Source organism: Notamacropus eugenii, chromosome 2, assembly GCF_028372415.1.
Source record: "Notamacropus eugenii isolate mMacEug1 chromosome 2, mMacEug1.pri_v2, whole genome shotgun sequence".
Taxonomy (NCBI): domain Eukaryota; kingdom Metazoa; phylum Chordata; class Mammalia; order Diprotodontia; family Macropodidae; genus Notamacropus; species Notamacropus eugenii.
The window spans coordinates 371,383,215-371,407,918 of NC_092873.1; the positions used below are offsets into that span (position 1 = coordinate 371,383,215).

Consider the following 24,704-nt stretch of genomic DNA (forward strand, 5'->3'; position numbering starts at 1 on the left):
TCATTGTTTTGAGTAGACTGGCCAGAGCCAGACTTGTAGGTGACTCAGCTTCAAGGACACTGAAAGTTTAAGAGTCCAGATGCGAAAGGTCACTGTTATGTTAGTTTAGGGAGACATTGTCTTTGGAAAATAGAGCAACTAAAGAAAACAAGTTCACAAGGTTAAACCTTGTATTAAACCAAATAATTCTTATTCTATTCCTTATTAGCCTATTTCAGATATCTGAAGATTAACTGTTTTAAGATCACCAATCTCCCTGAAATAAAAAAAAAAATGCTCATTTTAATATACACAGATGAAGAGGGACTATTGTCTAAATAACTCATGAAATTTCATAGGTTTTTAGAATTTTATAGCTGAGATGAATATTTGAAATCATCTAGTCCAATCCTTTCATTATACAGATGAGAAAAAGGCTCAGAAAGGATAAGGTTACTTGCCAGAGGTAACAAGACTGATTATTATATTTATGTACTTCTTTTCTTGAGCCCCCCAGTTATGAGAAATAGTGAGTTCCTAATCCCCTTCTTCCTTATTTTCCCTAGTGTATTCTTTTTTCTCTTTTGAAAATAAATTTTTAAAAAGCACCAGAGCCTGTATTTGTCCTATTTAACTCCCTTTATGACCTTTAAAGGGAGTAGGATTCTGAAGGAACACTTACCTTCTCTCCTGTGTTTAGGCTATAAGCACTTTATCCTTTAACCCTTTACAATTGCTAAAATATCTTTTACCTTTATAGGTTTCTCTTACTTCTTGTGTTTTGTCAACAGGCAATCACAATTTCACAAAACTTATATGAAAACTAGGTTTATTACAAAAGAAATGAGCATGCATGTAGAACCCAAATAGTTCACAATCCACACAAGTTTGCATTTTTATAACAGCAGGACAAAGGAGGGGATACCAGGAATCTCCACCTGAAGGGGCATGGCATGAGAGGGGTAAAGGTGCAGAAGGTGGGAAAAAGTAAAAAACCCTTCCCAAAGGGGAGGAGCAAGGCAATGGCAAAAGCTACATTCTTTTCCCTTAGGAAACTGCTGGACTGTGAAAATAGGACAGTCTGCTCATCTACAGGGTTCCCAGCTGCACACACACACACAGTTTGTCAGCTTAGTGCAGACAGACTGATGTCTGTTCTGACTCATATGGACACATAGGGAGTCCAGGTTGGGATACAAACAACACGTTATATCAGCTCAGGGTGGGAGCTTCACCCTGCTGTGGGTCCAGAGCCGTTTCTGAAAAATAGGGCAACTCAAAAAGACAAGTTCAAGGGAACCCTTAACAGTTTGAACCTCAAAGTTTCCTCTCACCTTTAGGCTTTTTATCAAGTGTGATGGAAAATTCTGTTCTATTAAAAATCCATTAAATGTACTCTTTAAGTTTTTACTCAGTTTTGCATGGTAAGTTATTTGTGGTTGCAAGCTTTTAATCTTTCATCTTTTTGCATATTGTATACTAGAATTTTCTTTACTTTATAGCAGGCTGCACAACCTACAGCCCACCAAAGGATTTCAGGCAACCTGTATCCTCTACATTTTTTGCAGGCCACCCAAAATTCTTCGGCATACTGTAGGTTGTGCAGGGCTACTGCTTCTAAGGATTTAAGATTGTAAGTGTAGTTCCTTGGTACTTGAATTCATTCTTTCTGGCTGTTCATGATATAACTGGGCAGTTTCTTTTATGATTTCTTGAAATATGGTACCCTGGTTTGGGGTGTTTTGTTTGGTCATGGTTTTTAGAGAGTGATTCTCAAATTATATTTTCCTGACCTGTTTTTCAGGTCAAGTCTGTCTGTTCCTAATAGTAGATATCATAAAAGTTCTGCTTTTTTTTCCCCAAAAAATTTTAGATATCTTTTCCAATTACATGTAAACATTTTTAACATTCACTTTTTAAAATTTTGAGTTCCAAATTCTTTCCTTCCCTCCCACTCCTTCCCCTTCTTTGAGACGGCAAGCAATTTGATGTAGATTATATATGTACAGTCATGGAAAACATATTTACATATTAGCCTTATTACAAAAGAAAGCACAGATCAAAAAACCCAAGAAAAAATAAAGTAAAAAGTGTGCTTTGATCTGCAGTCAGATTCCATCAGTTTTAAGCATTTTGTTTTGGTGTGCTTGTAGGAGAGCTGAGCTCCTCGAGAACTTACATGTGGCCATCTTAACTGAAAGTTTCTTTTTATATACACACACACATACCTACATACATACATGTGTGTATCTGTATAAACACACATACACACATGCTTTTTAAGTTCAAACACACATGTTTTTTAAGCTCAAACACACTGGTCCACTAACCATTACCAGCTCTCATCCTTCTACTTCTCTCTCTCTATATTCACTTACATATTGAAGGAATTCTAGGCATCGAACCTAAGGAAATTGAAATCCTCTTATTGAAATCCTACTTAGCTATGGTGCCATTTGTTCCATCATGTCTTTCTTGTTCCACTCCACCCTTCTTCATGAATTTGGGGGGAATAAAACCAATATTTCACAGAATACATAGCCAAAGATTAAATTGAAGTTAATACTTTGCTGTGTCTTGAGGATGAAACTTGCTCAGGGTGCTTTCATTTATTCTCTTCCATATCTATTTGGGGAAGAATTGAAGGAGCTACCAGAATGTCAAGAATTTTATAGTTAGTATGGTTTTCATAAGGTCCCTGAACATAAAGTTCCTTTCAGACTTGTACAAAAATTCCACATAAAAGATAGCAGCTGAAATAACACTTCTTTTCTAATTACTGCTTTCACAGCTTGTAATCCTCACCAACAGCATAACATGCATACAGCTGGTTAGGTACAGCTGCTTGATCTTTTCTGGACATATCCTTTCCTGTAGCAAACCTCATTAACGGGGACTAGGAGAGCAACACATTAATTAAGTAGTTGTGCAAGCTCCCCATCTACATGAATGTCCTTCTGTAATATGTCAAGTTAAGGACAGAATGATTGTTATCATTGGACAAGATGAGAATGGAGATTTGAGTAATTGACCCATTTCTACTTTCCACTTGGTCAATTCACTCATATGTCAGGGCTAAATTTGTGTATGTATAACCTTGAAGCCCCAATGACCAGGAACCTCCTGAGACCTTTCAGAAGAGATTCTGCATAAGAATTCATATCTGTGAGAATAACCAATTCATGCTTTTCACACCCAAAGGCCAAGAATGCTGATATGCTTAGAGTCAGACAAGGAGTGATATACTCTGTGATAGAGTCCTCGACCAAGTTTATTTGTTTTGTTTTTAAAGGAAAGCTTTGTTGGATGAGATTTTTTTTTTTCCAAGTCAGATTTGAAGGATTGAATGGTTTTGTTGTTTATACCTCTAGCAAATACAGTGACAAAATTCTCCTCACTATAGTTCACACCATCTTTGGATTTAACAAACCAGTCTGATGACAGATCTGAACAGCAATATCTCATTGTGGGGTGAGCCAGCAGCGTAGAAGATGGAAATTTTGTGCCTCTTAGCAATGCTATTTATGCTGTCTATTGCTGAAATTCCCATCTGAATAATTTCTTCATGGTAGATTTGACATTGAGGGTTGTTTGGCTATTTTAATAATGTCAAGAAAATCATCTTGGGCCTCTGTTAATAGGGTTTCTGGATTCAATGAAAATTCTACTAATCGTGTTCAAAAAATATCTCACATAAACTCACATTTCCTTAGTTTCAATGCCTAGAATTTCTTCAAATACCTGAATTCTTGCTTTGCTACTCCTAAGTTCTAGAACCTGACAACTTCTTTTTGTGCCATCAGATAATGTCAAGTGAATAGTCTCAGCATCTCTGGGAAACAACACAATCTAATATTATCAAAAGACTATTGATTAATGATTTTGTGCTGTATGTGAGGTGAGGCTGGGACAAGTATTCTCTGCTGATGACCAGTGTCACTGACCTTACACAGGACTTAGCAGCCTAAATGCGGCCCCATTCATGTTTTCCAAGATTAAGTGCTACGTTATCTCCTCCATCCCATTGGACCTCATACATATTTAGTTGGATCAGTTTTTCACTTGAAGAAATACATGCCATTCTTATTTGATCACAACAACCCTGTGAAATAGGAAGGGCATTAATATCCCCACTTTATAGACGAGGCAGCCAAAGCCTAGGTAGTTCAAGGTTAGTAAATGACAAAGTCAGGATTCTAATTCAGCACTTTTGTTTCTAATCCAGTGTACTTTCCACTATATATTGTTGCTACTTGTCTGGTACATGAATGTGCATATAACCTCATAAAATGATGTTTCATTTTACAGAAATGAAAGACACCCTGAGGAATTGAAAAATGTGTTGAAACAAAATAGTTCTGAAGTCATTTGACCAGCAGGGGGAGACAAGAGACCCATTATTGGGGTAGGGGTGGGGTTGCCCTTTTTTGTTCCTGTGTAAAATCTGGAAAATAGTGATAAATCAGTTGACACCCTCTCTAAACATTAAGGAAGCATAACATAGAAAAATAGCTTTAAAATGTATAATAAAAAGTTTAATGACATTAAATACTATGTATGGTGTCCATATAATTTTTATTGATCTCATTTTCTTTTTCACTTGACCATCATTTCCCTCAGAATTCCCCTTCCTCCCTCTTCCTTTCCCAGAGAGCCTCTAATATGACGAAGAATTTTTTAAAGAAAAAAAAAGGAAATCAGTAAAAATGCCAAATGTATAAAAAAAAGTCTGAAAATATATGCGTTATACCAAACCTGTAGATTTTTACAGTTAGGGCCAGGGAAGGAATATCTCACATCTCTTCTTTGGAGCGATGACTGATTGTTCTTTGCAGTTTCATAACATTCACTTTTGATTGTTGTGTGGTCATTTCCATTGTTTCAGTATATTATATAGTATATTGTTTTCTTCCCTCTTGATTACTTGACTCTGAATCAGATTGTATAAATATTTTATACTTTTCTGTATCCATCATATTTGTTGTTTCTTTTATCACAATATTCCATTACATTCCTGTTCCACAATTTGTCTAGCCATTCCCCAATCAATGGGTATCTACTTTGCTTCCAATTCTTTGCTGTGACTAAAAAAGCTGCTATTTTGGTGTATATAGGGCCCATCTTGTTATCAGTGACATCTGTGGAGTAAAAGTCTGGTAGTGGAATGTCTGGCTCAAAAAGTATGGAAATTTTAATCACTTTATTTGAATAATTCCAAATTTCTTTCCAAAATAATCACCCTGATTCACAGCTTCACCACCAATTCTCTAGTATGCCTATTTTCTCATAACCCCTCCAACATTAACTATTATTTTTTTCTCTTTGCCAATTTGCATGGTGTAAGGTGAAACCAGGGTTGTTTTGATTTGCATTTCTGAATATTATTAGTAATTCAGAGCATTATTACATATAGTTAACAGTTTGCAATTCTTTTGAAAACTGTTCATATCTTTTGAACACTTACCTATTAGGGAATGCCTTGTAGTCTCACATTTATCTGTTTATTTACCTTGAACACACAAACTCTTGCCAGAGAAATTGTATACGAAGATATTTTCCCATTTGATCACTTCCCTTTTTATCCTAGGTGCCTTAATTTTGTTTGTGCAGAAGTACAGTTTCATGTAATCAAACAGTTTTGTGTAATCAGAGTTCCCCATTTTATATTCTGTAATTACTTCTGTCTCTTTACATCTTCTACCCAGGTATTATGTGATCAACTTCTCTTCCAATTTTTTATGATGTGTCTTTTAATAAGATAATATATCTATTAATATTTATTGTGACATGTAGTATAAGGTAATAATTTTAAATGAAAGATGAGATCCAGGTTCATAATCAAGTTATATTGATGTTTCTGCATGCCCAGGACTTATCCTTGATTAAAATGAGAGAAGATAAATACATGATTATTTTACAGGCTATTGTTATACTCTTATCTTAAAATAAAGTCTTTTTTAAAAATTATATTTAATTTTCTTTTAACTTCCAGAAGTTGGAATCTCTAAAGAAGATGCTCTAGAAACACTGCAAATAATAAGGCGGGAATGCCCCCTGGATACATCAAAATATGCCTCTGTGTCCTTATCAGGCAAGAAATGTACAGCATTGGACCTTCTTGAGCAAGAACACACCCAGGGCTTTATAATTACTTTTTGTTCAGCGCTGGATAATATTATGGGGGGTGGAATACCCCTAACCAAAACGATAGAGATTTGTGGTGCACCAGGTGTTGGAAAAACACAATTATGGTAAAAGAAAAATATTATTTTTTAAAAATGTGCATAGTAACGTGGAATTATTTAAAGAGCTTCTGAGTTGTAGCTCTGTGTTCAGTAAAAAAAATTTAAACCTAGAAGCTTTTATTTTTATGTATGTTTAGAACAAAATTAAGGGTTGCTCTTTTATTTTTATTACTAAAGAGCCCCATCCTAATAAATATGCATTTTTGTTTTAGTATGGAAATTAGACCATAAGAAATGCTTTAGTGGATTTCAGCATTGTTGGAAACAACCTAATATTCTGCTGGCATATTTTCTAAGAGAAAATATTCAGTCATTCAGTCAGTTAGCATTTAATAAGCCTGCTATGTTCCAGCCACTGTGCTAGTCAATGGGGATACAAAGAAAGGCAAAAAACAAATAATCCTTCCTCTCAATCTACAGTCTAATGGGGGAGAGAGACAGCATGTATAGGAATTGTTACTCATTATATCATCTTTAAAAGGTCAGTCTTAATATCTTTAATTTGCATTTATACTATTTTAATATTCTTCATGAATATATAAAGACATAGTACAGTATTGTACCAAAGGCATGGTACAGTAAAGGCCCAGCCTTGGGTTCAAGTTCTATCTCTGGCATGGACTAGCCTGTCAATGCCCCCAGGTAAATCTCTTAAGTTACAGTCTTAACAATCTTGATCTAATTTGGTGAAAGACATTTCCATGGTAGGAGTTCCTCATGCCAATGAAATCATAGGTTCTCTTCTCTAACTTCCCACCAAAAATAAAGTGTTATTTAATAGTACTCCTCAACCTTTCACCCTATCTGTTATCACATTATTTAGTGCTGGTGTAGCTGTTATCTTTATCATTTCTTCTTATCTGCCCTGGGGTCCTCTGTGGTCATCTGTGACCATGATCAGATCGTAGATGAAGTCTGCCAATGTACTCTCTATGGCACATTTACCATCCCAATAACTTTGCTGGCCAAAGTGCCCCTTCCCTAGCCATCACTCCTCATTGTGTGTCAGAATAGTAGAATTAGAACGAAATTTTAATTTTAGAAAAGAATATAAGCTCCTCGAGGGCAAGAGCTGTCTTCGTTTTTGTATCCCCAACACCTAACATTGTATTTGGCACATAGTAAACACTTAGTAAATTTTTTTCTTTAATACAGGAATTATTTCTCTGTTTAATTGCAAATGTTGCCTATAAAATATTTTATTCTCTAAGATCTCATTTTTATATTTAAATAAATTTGTTTTGTTGTGATTCTAGTTAGAAATGATTACCAGATATAGGTTCATCACTTGAAAGCCATGCCCTGCAGCCGCTAGCAGGGTAAATTCAAAGAGATGAAGTTAAAATTTCTGTTCTGTCCCAGCCTGGCCCAGGTAGCTCCAAGGGAATCTGGTTGCTAGGGTCAAGCTTACCCCTCCCTGAACTTGACAAGTTTGCCTCTGTTTTAGGCTGAACATGATATTTTGTGGCCATGGGCCATGAGTGACTCTCACTTCTTTTGACTTTTGCTTCTCTTCACAGCATGCAGTTGGCAGTAGATGTACAGATCCCAGAATGTTTTGGAGGAGTAGCCGGTGAAGCTGTATTCCTTGATACAGAAGGAAGTTTTATGATTGACAGAGTGGTAGATCTGGCCACAGCCTGTGTTCAGCATCTTCACCTTATTGCAGGATCACACTTGGAAGAAGAAGGTAAGTTTAGAAGAGACGTTCTTTCTTATAGGACAGAAGATGGAAGTAAACTTGTTTCCTAGAGCCTACATATACTCGAAATTAAAATGATTATATTTAGGTGCTGAGTCTTAAAATTAGTTGGAAAGTAAATTAATGGTTTTTAAATGGCTCTCTCCCCCTCCTCCATTCTTTCATGCTTTTAGATGTTTTGATACAAATGAATACTTTTCACAAGTCACTTATTTTTCCTTGAATAAGCCTGGGGGGAGGGAAGGGTAAGTACCCTGTACCCCACTAGGAGCTATCTTTCTTAGTTGCCCATGGCCTAGAGGACCCCAGCTCATTAAATGAGCAGCTTTCCCATGCTCTAAGCCATCAAGATCTTCATGCTCAATTTTTTTGTCACTGTTCCTTTTCTCTTTTTACCCTCCTAGCTGGACAGACCTCTATCCCTATTCTTGCCAGAGGGAAACTAGAATCCCTACTTCCTTCCTGCCTCTAGACCCCTGTAAGACTTCCTGTCCTATTTACATACCCTTAGGATTTTTTAACCTTTTCATGTATCTCAAAACTGAACTAGCCTTTGTATATTGTTTTACCCAAGCAGAAAGTGAGCCTTTTGAGAACAGGAACTGACTTTTCTTTTTGTATCCTTAGCAACTTAAAATGGTGTTTAGTATATTTTGTGGTTGTTGTTCAGTCGTTTCAGTTGTGTCCAACTCTTGGAGACTCCATTTGGAGTTTTTCTTGGCAAAGATATTGGCGTGTTTTACCATTTCCTTCTTCACTCATTTTACAGATGAGGAACTGAGGCAGACAGGGTGACGTGACTTGCCCAGGCTCACACAGCTAATGTGTCCAAGGCCAGATTTGAATTCAGGAAAAGGAATCTTCCTCACACCAGGTCTAGTACTCTATCCACTGCGCCACCTAACTGCCCCACATAATACATAGGTAGTGTATAATAAATGTTTTTTATTCGTGGCAAAATATACACTGAGAAAATTTATTTTTAAAATCCCATTCATTTGCTATGTAGAGTGCACTATTGCCTGTTGCTTTGAATAGACAGTATGAAGTTCAGTTTAGCATTTATTCAGCACTTGTGCTTTGTGCCAAAAGCATACAACACTTGCTGTACTAGGCATATATAAAATATGGCATAGCACCTGCCTTCATGGAGTCTGATAAAATGATGACAAATGCACAAAAATGTAAAGCAAAATATTTTATTGGCCACTATTAAAATATTTAATTTTGTTATTTGTTGAAAATATTAAACAGATTTAGTAAGTATTTAAAGTAATAACTGTTGGTATGATCCAGTGGAAAGAGTGCCAGATTTGGAGGCAAAGGACTTGTATTTAAATTCCAGCCCTGTACTAAAATGTAAAGATGATTTGAGCAAGTCACTTCTCCCTGGGCCTCAGTTTTCTCATATGTAGAATGAAGGGTTGCATTAGATGACCTTTGAGGACCCTTCTAGTTCTTAATCTTTGAATTTTTCCCTTCTTAAGTGTATCTGTTCTTAATGTATCAAGCTGCCGACCTATGTCTTTGAAACTTAAGAATTTCATTTTCAGCTGATCTATTTTGAAGAGGAAGAGAATGTTGTGTTTTTATTTTTCATCATTTTCTAATTTAATTTCAAAGTATTCTACTTCAGTTAGCAAACATACTCATAAATTTTTGCCCTTGAAATGCCTTGGCAGTTGAGGGAAAAATGTATGTTGAATAAACTTGAAAACATTCCTTCTGTGTTTGTAAAACACATGGAAATCATGATCTGGCCATATTAATAATAGCTTATATTTCTTATTAGTAATACTTTAACTGACATTTTTATTACCTTTTCAAGGTTTATAAAATATTTTTCTTGCAGCAACCCTGTGAGGTAGGTGGTGCAGGTTTTATTATTTCTATTTTGCAAATGAGGAAAAGTTCCAGAGAGGTTAGATTTATTCAGCCTTACATGTATTTGTAAGTGATAGAGTCAGGGCCTAAACCCTGGTCTTAAAGCGTGGACACAGTATACCTCTTACAAATGTAAGGGTGAAGTAGATCATAGACATTAAGTGATTTTTCAGTATCCTAGTATTCAATAGAAAAGCTGAAAATAGAACTCAAGACATAACTCAAAGTTTAATATTTTAGCCAATCAGTAGCATAGTCCAGAGAAACCTCAGTCCCTTACATTTTTGTAACTTTTTTCAGATTTAATAGTAGGTATAACCTTTTCTCTTATTTGTTATTCAATTTGTTTTTTCCCACCCTCAACAAAATGGTAAGAGATTATAAATAAATCATTATCTAAGGACCTGTTTTCGTTTGTTTCAGAGTACCAAAAAGCATTGGAGAACTTCTCCCTAGAAAGCATACTCTCTCATATTTATTATTTTCGTTGTCACCACTATACGGAGCTACTGGCACAGGTTCATCTCCTTCCAGACTTCCTTTTGGAACATTCAAAGGTATGGGACCTTTGGATAGATTTGAAAATTACAGGCCATATGCATAGTGACATCAAGTTAAGATAAAAGCAGTCTTTCTTAATTCTTTAGGCAGTCAGAACATTTTTTTCTTTTCCCCCTTGCCATCATCTAAACATTTAATTTTTTTGTTCTGGGTGATGTAAACCACCAGTTGTTCACATTTTCCTCCTTTGCCTTCTCTCTTGCCACCCCCACAACCATTTCCCTCTTTTCATTTATTTACCCCCCCAATAATAGTCATACTGTCATTTTGCCTCCTGAGGTGCTTCATGCTGAAAATAGGTTTACAGTATTGCCTTAATTATGGAGAAGTATGTGTTCTGCAAATTAAGGCTTTTAAAAATGCCCCTTCTATTCATAGACTTAGTGAAAGCCTTCCTCTCCATCTTTTGCCTTTCCTTGTCCAATTAGGACCTATGCTACTTGGTGCAGGTGGTCATGTAGGACAATATACTTTGGAAGCTGCCTTCTATTCAGATAGGGAATACAATGGAGATCTAATTCAGCATACTTTGGGAACTGCATTTTGACTTTGGTTATGCCTTAGGGAGGCTTTGTCCCTTCTTTTCCAAAGTCCCACACAGTAGGGCTAAGTGACTACTTATTATGTGAGCATTTATTTTAAAAAGCTGCAGAGGGCTATAACAAAAGAAGTTTGGTAGATTAATATACTAATCCCCAAATACAGGCTGTCTCTACTACCTTACCATGTGATTCAAGGTTTTCATAGTTAGGCTTCTTTGCTGTATTTAATTTTGTGGACACCTAACAAATCAGAGGAGTTAAACAGCAGGTAGCATTTTCCCAGAATCCTACCAGGTTGCATACAACAGCCACACAAATGATCTAGAGTTAACTGCCAAGGTGGAAAGTAGTGACCACCTGAAAACACTTTTGTTTTTTTGGGGTTGTTGACACAGAACTTTTTTTAAAAAAAATTGTTTTTCTTTCTCTGGAGGTGGATAGTATCTTCCCTTTATAGGTCCTTTGTTTTTGATTTAAGTATTTATAATACTCAGAATAACAGTTGTTCAGTTATCTTTTTTTAACAATATTGCTGTTATGTGTACAATATTCTCTTGGTTCTGTTCATGTCACTCTTCATTATTTCATGTGTAAGTCTTTCTATGTTTTTCTAAAATCATCCTGTTCCTCATTTCTTACAGTATAATAGTGTTCTATCCCAATGATACCTCAACTTGTTTAACCATTACCCAGGTGACGTGCATCCCCTCGGTTTTTAATTTTTTTGCCACTACAAAGAGAACTGCTATAAATATTTTAAAACATATAAGTTATTTTCCTTTTTCCCTGATCACCTTGGGAAACAGACTTAATACTGGTATTGCTAGGTCAAAAGGTGTACACAGATTTATAACTCTTGGGCATAATTCCAGATTGCTCTTCCAAAAGGTTCAGTTCACAGTTCCACCAACTATTAGTGTCCCAATTTTTCCACATCCCCTCCAGCATTTGTTATTTTCCCTTTCTGTTGTTTTAGCCAGTCTGATAAGTGTGAGGTGATATCTTAAAGTTGCTCTAATTTGCATTGCTCTAATCAGTAATGATTTAGGGCATTTTTTCATATCACTGTGTAGTTTTGATTTCTTCATCAAAAAACTGCCAATTCATATCCTTTGACCATTTATCAGTTGGGAAGTGACTTGTATTATTACAAATTTGACAGAGTTCTCTATGTGTTTGAGATAGGAGACCTTTATCTGAGGAACTATAAAAACTTTTACCCAATTTTCTGCTCTCCATCTAATCTTGGCCACATTGGTTTTATTTATACAGACTCTTTTTAATTTAATGTAATCAAAATTATCTATTCTACATCTCACAATGCTATCTTTTTATCTTTATTGATAGATTCTTCTCCTGTCCATAAATCTAATAGGCAATATGTTCCATGTTCTTCTAATTTTTTTTATGATATCTCCCTTTACATCTCGGTCATGTATCCATTTTGACCTTATCTTGGTAAATGATATAAGATAATGCTCTATACCCATTTTCTGGCAGACTACTTTCCAATTTTCCCTACAGTTTTTACCAGATAGTGAGTTCTTATCCCACAAGCTTAAATCTTTACATTAGTCTAACACAAGGTTGCTATAATCAATAACTATAATCAATGTATGTTTTTTATATATATGTGTGTGTATATATATGCATATATATATATATATATACTGTGTTTTATGCACACACACACACACACACACACACCTGCACTGATCCGCTGATTCTTTTTCTTAGCCAGTATCAGATAGTTTTGATAATAACTTTCATAAGATCTGGTACTGCTAAACTTCCTTTCTTTACATTTTTTTTTCATTAATTCCTGTGATATTCTTGTCTGTTCTTCCATATGAATTTTTTGGGGGAAGAGGGGAAGGCAAGGCAGTTGAGGTTATGGAGCTTACCTAAGGTCATATAGCTGGTAAGTTTGTCAAGTGTCGGAGATCCAATTTGAACTCAGATCCTCCTGACTCCAGGGTTGGTGCTCTCCTCACTGTGCCACCTAGCTGCCCCTCAGATAAATTTTGTTGTTATTTTTTTCTAGCTGAATGAAATAATTTTTTGGTAATTTAATTTTAAGAGATGGCATTGAATGAGTAGATTTGTTTAGGTAGAATTGTCATTTTTATCATATTGGCCCTAATGAATCTATGAACAATATTTCTTCAGTTATTCAAATCTGACTTTATTTTTATAAAAAATGTTTTATAATTATGTACACATAGTTCCTGGTTTAGCCTCACTGGTAGACTCCCAAGTATTTTATGCTGTCTACAGTTATTTTAAATGGAATTTCTCTTTCTGGCTCTTCTTGTGGGATTTTTTGCATCATATATGGAAATGCTGATTATTTATATGGTTTCATTTTATATCTTACTACTTTGCTAAAATTGTTTCAACTAGCTTTTTAATTGAATTTCTAAGATTTTCTAAGTACATCATCATACTGTCTGCAAAATGGGCCTCATTGCCCATTCTGATTCCTCCAATTTCTTTTTATTCTCTTATTGCTATTGCTAGCATTTGTAATATGATATTGAATAATATTGGTGACAATGGCATCCTTGTTGCACTCCTGATCTTTTTGGAAAGGTTTCTAGTTCATCTGCATTACAAATAATGCTTACTAATTGTTTTAGGTGGATGCTTCTTATCATTTTAAGGAAAAATCCATTTATATCTATGCTTTCAAGTGTTTTTAATAGGAATGAGTGTTGTATTTTATCAAAAGTTTTTTCTGCGTCTATTTCTATAATCATATGATTTTTGTTACTTTTGTTATTCACATATTCAGTTACATTAATAGTTTTCCATCTTATTCCTGGTATAATCTTACTTGATCAAAACACATGATCTTTGATACATTGTTGTATTCTCCTAACTAGTATTTTATTTAGGACTTTTGCATCCCTGTTGATTAGTAAAATTGGTTTATAATTTTTTCTCCATTTTTGCTCTTCCTGGTTTAGATTTCAGCTCTATATTTCTTTCATAAAAGGAATTTGATGGGATTCCTTTGCCTATTATTCCAAGTAATTTATTTAATATTGGGATTATTTGATCTTTAAATGTTGATAGAATTCACTTGTAAACCCATTTGATCCTGATGCTTTTTTCTTAGGAAGCTCATTTATAGCCTCTTAATTTCTTTTTCTAAAATAGGTTTATTTAGATTTACTATTTCTTGTTCTGTTAATCAAAGAAATTTATGTTATTGTACATATTCTCTCATTTGACTTAAATTGTTGAATTCATTGGCATGTAATAAAAATTGCTTTGATTTCATTTTCATTAGTGTTGTATTCACCCTTTTCATTTTTGATACTAGTGATTTGGTTTTCTTCTCCCTTTTTAAAATAATATTAACCAACAATTTATCTATTTTATTGGTTTTTTAATAAAACCAACTCCTCATTTTATTTATTAACTCAATGATTTTCTTACATTCAGTTTTATTAATCTCACCTTTAATTTTTAGGATTTCCAATTTTGGTATTTAATGGGGAATTTTAAATTTGTTTTTAATTTATTTTATTTCAATCTATTTTAATTAATTTTAATTATTTGTTTAATTTGCCTTATTTTAAATTAATTAATTTTAATTTACTTTTTATTTTTGTTTTAAAATTTGTTTTTAAAACTGTTCTTTAACTCACTCATTTTCTAAGAGTAGGTTATTTAGTCCCTAATTTTTTATCTGTGTTTCCATGGTCCTGTATAAAATAAGATTTTATTGCTTTGTGATCTGAAAAGTATACATTTAATATTGTTTTTCTGCATTTCACTATAAAGTTTTTATGCCTTAATATGTAATCAGTTTTTGTGAAGGTACCAAGTACTGCTGAAAAAAAAGATATATTCTTTTCTATTCTCATTCTGTTTTTTCCAGACAGCTATCATATCTAGCTTAACTAAGATCCTAGTCATCTCCTTGACTTCCTTCTTCTTTGTATTTTGGCAAGATTTATCAAGTTCTGAGAAGGAAAGTTGGAAGTCCCCTGCTATTATAGTTTTGTTATCTATTTTCACATGTAATTCATTTAGTTTTTCCTTTAAAAATTAGATATTGTAGTATTTGGTGTGTATAGGTTTAGTATTTTTACTTCATTATCTATGGTACCTTTTATCATATTTCCCTCTTTATCTGTTTTAAATTAAATCTGTTTTAGCTTTAACTTTGTCTGAGATCATGGTTGCTATACCTGCTTTTGCATCAGCTGAAGTATAATAAATTCTGCCCTAGCCCTTTATTTTTACTCTTTGTGTATCTCTCATTTTAAAATGTATTTCTTGTAAACAGTGTATTGTCAGGTTCTGGTTTTTAATCCATTTTGCTACCTATCTCTCTTTTATGGGTGAGTTCATCCCATTCACATCCAGAGTTATAATTACCATTATATATAAAAACTAATTACTAGTTGTGTGTTTATTTACCTCCATCCTATTTTTCCTCACTGTTTATTATTCTCTCCTTCCATTTTTATTCTTTCCTCAGACATTTAATTTGCTTCTGACTACTGTCTCCCTAATCTACCCTTCTAAGAGACCCTCCCTTATCCTCTCCCCTTGCCCTCTTATTTCTTGATCTGCACACCCTTCTAAGAGTCCTGATCTTATCCTATCCCCTTACCTTCTTATTTCTCTGTAGGTTAAGAAGACTTTTATACTCTTCTAGATGTATTTGCTATTCCCTCTTTAACCCACTTCTGATAATAACAAGGTTCTAGCACTATCAGCCCTCTGCTCCCCTCCTACCCTCTATTGTAACAGTTTTTCCATTCTCAGCTAGTTTGTATGAGATAATTGCTCCATTTTACCTTTCCCCACCCTATTTTATTTTTTAGGATCATCCCATCATACTCAACTCAACCCCAAGCCTTTTATCTAAGTATACTCTTTCAAACTACCCTAGTAATGATAACATTTTTAAGAGTTATAGATAACATATTCCCTTATATTCTTATATGAAGTAAACAGTTTGACCTTATTAAATTTAAATCCCTTATAATTAGTCTTTCATGTTTACCTTCTTATGTTTCTCCTTATTCTTGTAGATCAAATTATCCATTCAGTCCTAATCTTTTCCTGATGAATACCTGAAAGTCCTTTAATTCATGAAATCCATTTTTTTCCAAGCAGAATTATACTCATCTTTGCTGGGTAAATTTTTCTGTGTTTCATACCTAACTCCTTTGCTCTTCAGAATATCATGTTTTATGTCCTTTGCCCTTTTAATGTAGAAGCTGCCAAAGCTTCTGTAATCCTGACTATAGTTTCATAGTATTTCTTTCATAGTGTTTCTAGTTGCTTGTAGTATTTCCTTCTTTATCTGGGAGCTTTAAAACTTAGTTATAATGTTCCTGTGAGTTTTCATTTTGGGAATCTCTTTCAATAGATTTTTAAAAATTTCTATTTTACTCACTATTTTTAAAACTTAGAGCAATTTTCCTTAATAATTTCTTGAAGTACAATGTTTAGACTCTTTTTTTGATCATAACTTTCAGCAGTCCAACAATTTTTATGTTGTCTCTTCTTGATTTGTTTTCCATGTCAGTTGTTTGTCTAATGAGACGTTTCGCATTCTCTTCTATTTTTTCACTCTTTTTATTTTATCATTTCTTGGTGTCTTATGAAATCATTAGCTTCCTCTTGTCCAGTTCCAATTTTTATCCATTTATTTATTTATTTATTTAACTTTTAACATTCATTTTCACAAAATTTTGGGTTCCACATTTTCTCCCCTTTTGTCCCCTCCCCTCACCCCAAAACACCGAGCATTCTAATTGCCCCTATCACCAATCTGCTCTCTCCTCTATCATCCCTCTCTGCCCTTGTCTCCATCCTCTCCTCTGTCCTGTAGGGCCAAATAACTTTCTATACCCCTTTACCTGTATTTCTTATTTCCTGGTGGCAAGAACAGTACTCGACAGTTGTTCCTAAAACTTTGAGTTCCAACTTCTTTTCCTCCCTCCCTCCCCACCCCTTCCCTTTGGAAGGCAAGCAATTCAATATAGGCCAAATCTGTGTAGTTTTGCAAATGACTTCCATAATAGTCATGTTGTATAAGACTAACTGTATTTCCCTCCATCCTATCCTGTCCCCCATTACTTCTGTTCTCTCTTTTGATCCTGTCCTTCCCCATGAGTGTCGACCTCAAATTGTTCCCTCCTCCCCGTGCCCTCCCTTCCATCATCCCCCCCACCCTGCTTATCCCCTTATCCCCCACTTTCCTGTATTGTGAGATAGGTTTTCATACCAAAATGAGTGTGCATTTTATTCCTTCCTTTAGTGGAATGTGATGAGAGTAAGCTTCATGTTTTTCTCTCACCTCCCCTCTTTTTCCCTCCACTAAAAAGTCTTTTGCTTGCCTCTTTTATGAGAGATAATTTACCCCATTCCATTTCTCCCTTTCTCCTCCCAATATATTTCTCTCACTGCTTTATTTCATTTTTTTAAGATATGACCCCATCCTCTTCAGTTCACTCTGTGCACTCTGTCTCTGTGTGTGTGTGCATGTGTGTGTGTGTAATCCCACCCAGTACCCAGATACTGAATAGTTTCAAGAGTTACAAATATTGTCTTTCCATGTAGGAAGGTAAACAGTTCAACTTTAGTAAGCCCCTTAAGATTTCTCTTTGCTGTTTACCTTTTCATGCTTCTCTTCATTCTTGTGTTTGAAAGTCATATTTTCTTTTCAGCTCTGGTCTTTTCATCAAGAATGCTTGAAAGTCTTCTATTTCATTGAAAGACCAATTTTTCCCCTGAAGTATTATATTCAGTTTTGCTGGGTAGGTGATTCTTGGTTTTAGTCCTAGTTCCTTTGACTTCTGGAATATCCTATTCCATGCCCTTTGCTCCCTTAATGTAGAAGCTGCTAGATCTTGTGCTTTCCTGATTGTATTTCCACAATACTTGAATTGTTTCTTTCTAGCTGCTTGCAATATTTTCTCCTTGACCAGGGAACTCTGGAATTTGGCCACAATGTTCCTAAGAGTTTCTCTTTTTGTTTTGTGATTTCTTGCTTTCTCATAAAGTCATTAGCCTCCATCTGTGCCATTCTAATTTTGAAAGAACTATTTTCTTCAGTGAGCTTTTGAAACTCCTTTTCCATCTGGCTAATTCTGCTTTTGAAAGCATTCTTCTCCTCATTGGCTTCTTGAACCTCTTTTGCCAATTGAGTTAGCCTATTTTTCAAGGTGTTATTTTCTTCAACATTTTTTTTGGGTCTCCTTTAGCAGGGTGCTGACCTGCTGTTCATGCTTTGACTTCATGTCTCTCATTTCTCTTCCCAGTTTTTCCTCCACCTCTCTAACTTGATTTTCAAAATTCTTTTTGAGCTCTTCCATGGCCTGAGCCCATTGAGTGGGCTGGAATATAGAAGCCTTGACTTCTGTGTCTTTGCCTGATGGTAAGCATTGTTCTTCCTCATCAGAAAGGAAGGGAGGAAATGTCTGTTCACCAAGAAAGTAACCTTCTATAGTCTTATTTCTTTTCCCTTTTCTGGGCATTTTCCCAGCCAGTGACTTGACCTCTGAATATTCTCCTCACACCCACCTCGCCTCCTGATCCTCCCAGCCAGCGTTTGGGGTCTGAGATTCAAATGCTGCTTCCCGCCTTAGGGCTCTTGGCGGGGGCAGGGCTGCTATTCAGTGTGAGATTAAGTTCAGGTGCTCAGGTGGGGGCAGGGCCGCCTCTCAGGCTCAGTTCCCTCAGGAGGTTTATGCACAGACCTTCAACAATGGATCCAGGCTCCTGCCTGCTTGGGGAACCCTGGTCTGCCGCTGCCTCTCAGCTTCTGCCTCCCGAGGGGGCCTGAGTTATGGGGGCACCCCACTCCCCTCTTGACCCGCCAAAGAGACTCTCTCACCAACCCCCGTCACCTGTGGGTGGAGGGACTTGTGCAGCTGCTGGAGATCCCGTCCCTGAAGCCTGCTTGGATCTGTTCCTCTCAGTGCCGCGGCTGCGGCAGGTCTGGGCTGGGCTCCGCGTCTGCAGCGCGACGGACCTTTTGCGAGAGGTTTGCAGGTCCCTCTGGAACAGAAATCTCCTTCGCTCCACTGTTCTGTGGCCTCACTGCTCCAGAATTCGCCGTGAGTTACTTTATACAGATGTTGTATGGGTTGTGGGTTTGGAGCTATGTGTATTTGCGTCTTTCTACTCCGCTATCTTGGCTCCGCCTCGAGTTTCTCTTTTTGGATCTCTTTCAGGCGGTGTTCTGTGGATTCCTTGAATACTTATTTTGCCCTCTGGTTCTAGAATATTAGGGCAGTTTTCCTTGATAATTTCATGAAAAATGATGTCTAGGCTCTTTTTTTGATCATGGCTTTCAGGTAGGCCCATAATTTTTAAATTGTCTCTCCTGGATCTATTCTCCAGGTCAGTTGTTTTTCCAATGAGATATTTCACATTATCTTCCATTTTTTCATTCTTTTGGTTTTGTTTTGTGATTTCTTGGTTTCTCATAAAGTCATTAGCCTCCGTCTGTGCCATTCTAATTTTGAAAGAACTATTTTCTTCAGTGAGCTTTTGAATCTCCTTTTCCATTTGGCTAATTCTGCTTTTGAAAGCATTCTTCTCCTCATTGGCTTTTTGAACCTCTTTTGCCAATTGAGTTAGCCTATTTTTCAAGGTGTTATTTTCTTCAGCATTTTTTTGGGTCTCCTTTAGCAGGGTGTTTACTTGTTTTTCATGCTTTACTTGCATGTCTCTCATTTCTTTTCCCAGTTTTTCCTCCACCTCTCTAACTTGATTTTCAAAATTCTTTTTGAGCTCTTCCATGGCTTGAGCCCATTGAGTGGGCTGGGATACAGAAGCCTTGACTTCTGTGTCTTTCCCTGATGCTAAGCATTGTTCTTCCTCATCAGAAAGGAAGGGAGGAAATACCTGTTCACCAAGAAAGTAACCTTCTATAGTCTTATTTTTTTTCCCCCTTTTCTGGGCATTTTCCCAGCCAGTGACTTGACTTCTGAATATTCTCTTCACACCCACTTCACCTCCAGATCCACCCAGGCAGCACTTGGGGTCTGAGATTCAAATGCTGCTTCCCAACCTCAGGGCTTTGGGCAGGGGCAGGGCTGCTGTTCAGTGTGAGATTAAGTTCAGGTGCTCAGGTCAGGGCAGGGTGACCTCACGGCTCAGTTCCCTCAGGGGGTTTATGCAAAGACCTTCAACAATGGATCTGGGCTCCTGCCTGCTTGGGGAGCCCTGGTCTACTCCCACCTCCACTGCTGCCTCCCGAGGGCGCCTGAGTTATGGGAGCACCCCACTCTCCTCTCGACCAGCCAAAGAGACCCTCTCACCAACCTTTGGGGCCCGTGGGTGGAGGGATCCACGCGGCTGCTGGAGATTCCGTCCCTGAAGCCTGCTCGGATCTGCTCCTCTCGGTGCCATGCAGCCAAGGCACGGCTGGGCTCAGCTCTGGGTCCGTAGTGCAATGGACCTTTTGCGAGAGGTTTTCAGGGCTCTCTGGAACAGAAATCTCCTCCACTCCGTTTTTCTGTGGCTTCTGCTGCTCCAGAATTTGTTGGGAGTTCTTTTTTACAGATATTTTATGGGCTGTGGGTTAGGAGCTAGTGTATGTGTGTCTTTCTACTCCGCCATCTTGGTTCCGCCCCCCCCCCCCCCCAGTTCCAATTTTTAAGAAGATATTTTCTTCTATAAGTTTTTGTATCTCTTTTTCCAATTTGTTGGCTTACTTTTCATAATTTTTCTTGCATTGCTCTTATTTTTTTCCTAATTTTTCCTCAGCTTCCCTTATTTGATTTTTTAAAGTCCTTTTTAAGCTCTTCCAAGAATTCCTTTTGAGTTTGTGATCATTTTACATTTTTCTTTTAGGTTGAAATAGCTATTTTGACTACATATTCTTCTTCTGAGTTTAAACCTACATCTTCTCTACCAGTATAGTAGCTATCTATGATTGGGTTCTTTCTCTTTTACTTACTCATTTTTTTAGCAGCTTATTTCTTTGCTATTAACTTCGTATTAGAGTTGCGTTCTAGTCCTTAGGTGAGGGGGATAATGTCTCAATTTTTTCATGTTGTTGTTTTCTAAGCTCAATTCACAGTGGCCTGACCTCAGATATTCCTCTCCACCCCTAAGCTTCAATCAGGGCCCCCAGTAATGATGTCACTACATACAAGTCCCACTCCCTGCTGTCCCTCCCCTCCACCAACCCCTACCTTCCACCCCTCTACCCTTGCAAGCTTAACTTCACTATTCTGTCCTATAACCAAAATCAGGGACCCCATTCCCCTGCAAGTGACCACAGCCAGCAGGGCCCTTACCCCTCTGTGACTGCACTCAGTGATATGTACTCGCTCCATAGCCACAGGCTGGGACTTCATCTGTTCAGCACACCTAGACCTCAGGCCCAATACCAGCAGAGGGCCCTGCATGTTTCCTCTGATCAGCTCTCAGACCACCATGCTCTCCTTGGGGTGAAAGTTCCTGAAGCTGAGGCTGCTATTGACTGCTGCCCTGGGGTTTGTTGTTGGTTAATTTATCTGCCTAGAGGCATCTGCACTTCGGTTTAGCCAGACCACCACCCAGGAGGTCTAGTCTTTTCCTACTGTCCTCCCAAGTTGTCTTAGTCTGGACATCTGCTTTACCCTGACTTTTATTTCTGCCATTCTAAAGTTCACTTTAAGGCATTATTTTAAATTATCTGTAGGAGAATTTGGGAGAGCCAGGCAGTTTCCTGCCTTATTGTGCCATCTTACCCAAAACAGAATCTTTATGAAAATTGTAGCCTTAATGAATATTTAAGGATGTCCTTATACCATGCTACAAAAAAAGAGCCAGTTGAGCATAGTGGATAGAGAGTTGGTCTTACATCCAGGGTTCAAGTCCTGCCTCTGACACGTACTGGCTTTGTGCCACATAATCTCCCAGTGCTCTAGGCCATTCTAAGAATATAAGTTACAGAGAACGATGTATATTGGAAGACAACGTTTCCTCACCTGAGAGTTCTGTAGTCATGAAATCATAAGTTCCATCCTGATTCCTGTTCTACAAAAGACCTTCATGTATTTCTCCAGCAGCCAACCTCATGTGATGGTTTCTTAAAGAATTCAATAATATATAACCTCCTTGCCATTGTCTGCCTAGACAAGAACACTTGTCTTTCTCATTTTCTTGGGAATTACACTTCAGCTTCCTGATTGAGATGAGAATATAACAAAGTTGTTTAAAGTTGCTTTGCTTCTATAATTTTCTGTACCTCAGTGTATCTGTGTTCACATCTAGATACTGCCTCCTTTGGAGCAGTTCAGTACCCACCCTTGTTTTCTCATTCTATGTGATGCTTGTCCTTGTTCTCTCATAAATGCTTCAGAGAAGATCTGCCCAAGTTACTTGGAGGCTTTCCTCTATTCTTTTACATTTTGGGGTACAGCACTTGGGTTGTTCATCTATCCTCTTTCCTTCCACTTTTAAAATCCACTTTTATTTCTTTTCTTTTTCAAATACACAACTTAAAGTATCTCTATACAACATAGTTCTCATAGAGTTTATAAAATCATTTTAGCTTGGTTAGGTACCTCTCTAAAATCATTTGATTCCTAAAAGTATGTTTATATTGAGATATGATAATTAAACCAGCAAAATATGTTAAATCAGTAGTTTTTACATTAAGCTTTATAGACATTTGGAGATAAAACCCCATTAAAACAGGACAATACCACTTTTCAATCAGCTATTTACAATTCCCTGACATGTCATGTACATATGCACGCTGGTGCATAGGGGCAAACAAACAACAGGCAGTTAATTACTTTGAGGATATTAAACATTATAATCTAGAAGCCCATTACTACACAGTTTCATATACCATCCCAAATTTCTCCAAGGTACTTTCATATTCGAGAATGGTAGGTTTAGCTCATACAAAATTAGGACAGACAATACAATGTTTATTTGGTGGAAATGTTTTACTTATGTTATTGAGTCAGTGCTATTTTGAAGGCAACTCAACTTAAGAACTTGTCGCGATCATACTAGTTTCTTATGTTGGATGATCCTTCAATTTTGCATTCTCTTGACACATATTGGTTGGTGTTCAGAAGTTACCTGGAGAGCATCCAATAAAGTTGAGACTTCCAGTTTAGGAAAAGTTGCTAGCCATACTGCTTTTCCTTTCTTAGCAGTACTTGCTATCCTTAAGTGTTAAAATAAAGAGGTCTCACAGCATAGCCAAAAGAGCAGTTTGTCGGTGTACAGCACTTTTTCAAGCTTATCAAGAAAATAATTCACATGCCTTCTTAGGAGAGGGCTTCATTCTGTTTAAAAAAAAACATTCCATTAGGACAGAGTAGGTATTTTTCTTGTTTTTTATGTTCATATTCCATTAGAAAGTTTTTTGTGGGCTCTACATAATCACTGTAGAATTCTAAATTAATGCTCCTTATTGCAAATGGCAAAGTATTGTGTAGTTTTGGTATAATTTTAAATTATGAGTTTAGCAGGAATCTTCTTGAGGGATTTTGCAATTTCATCACTCAACATAGGAAAGCATAACTCTCATTGTAAATGTGAAGAGTACAGCTAGGAAGCCATAAAGGCTAGATGAAAGAACATCATCAAACTCTTAACTCCTTGTGGTCTGCCCCCAAAACTTAAAACTGCTTACTGGTGAAGCACTTTCCCTTGGCTGCATCTAGTTTTTCCTTGTCTGTGGTTACAAAGTCCATTCATATGGGGGTGGTGGTGAGGGGAGTAAGAAGAAGGAGCCTCAAGAAAGGGAGAAAGGAAGATTGAATGGAGAAAAGAGAAGGAAGGGGGAACAGGAAGGCTAGGCCTTTGTCTTGTTGCATGACTGACACATTTCCTTTACTGACCATACTTTTCTCAGTGACATCCCTGTACCACCATCTCTTGTTCATGGGTCAAAATTGGAAATATATTGGTTTTTCTGTGCCCACCATCCTTATCTCTGCTGACCTTGAGTGCCCATACTTTTTATCTTTGGAAATTATAATGTTCTTATATTCACAACTATACAACATTTCTGTAAGAACATTTGTGTTAAAACTGATAGGTGCAATTTAAGATTTTTGAGTGCACTGTGCAAATTTCTAAATGCAGTTCAACTCATTCTCTTCCTCCTTTGCAAATATGAGTCCAGATCATAACACTTCTGGAGTATCTGTCCCCGACATTTACATACACATACATTCATACATGAGTTGGTTTGTTGGTTGTTATCCTTCATTCTCGAAGAGGACCAAAATGACATCACCATGATAAAATGAGGTTTCAGTGTGTCCAACTATGACTGATCAGACCAATATGAACTTGGAATGCTCTACCACAGGTTGGACACAGATAGTCTGTGTGAATATTTGGGTGGGTACTCCAGATTTGCACATCCTATGTTTACTTTTTGCTGTCTCAATTCTGCTTTGCTCAAACAGCACAGCACCCTTTCTGATGTGGGTACACCTTGCTGAGGGGTCCTGTACCAGTGTCTCCCATGTTGCACAGTCAAATCCAAAGTTCTTGAGAGAGACCTCGAGTGTGTGCTTGTGTCACTTCTTTTAACCACCATGTGATTGCCTGCCCCATGCAAGTTCTCTAATAAAATAGTCTTTTTGGCAAGCGTACATTTTGCATTCAAACAGCGTGGCCAGCCCATCAGAGTTGCACTTTCTGAAGCATAGTTTGAATGCTTGGCAGTTCAGCTCAAGCAAGGACTTCAGTGTTTGGTACCTTATCCTGCCAGGTGATCCTCAGAATCTTCTTAAGACAATTCAAATGGAAGCAATTCAGTTTCCTGGCTCAGTGCTGGTATACTGT

General features: G+C 36.9%; 1 protein-coding gene across 5 annotated transcripts in view; it reads left to right on the forward strand.

Annotated features, from left to right (window-relative positions):
• RAD51C (RAD51 paralog C) overlaps positions 1 to 24,704 on the forward strand; it is a 64,150-nt gene that overhangs the window by 6,388 nt on the left and 33,058 nt on the right. For all 5 annotated transcript variants that reach the window (XM_072646859.1, XM_072646860.1, XM_072646864.1 and 2 more), the window contains exons 2-4: positions 5,972 to 6,230; positions 7,745 to 7,914; positions 10,234 to 10,367. In XM_072646859.1, the coding sequence (XP_072502960.1) occupies positions 5,972 to 6,230; positions 7,745 to 7,914; positions 10,234 to 10,367 (563 nt within the window). The remainder of the gene's footprint in view (positions 1 to 5,971; positions 6,231 to 7,744; positions 7,915 to 10,233; positions 10,368 to 24,704) is intronic.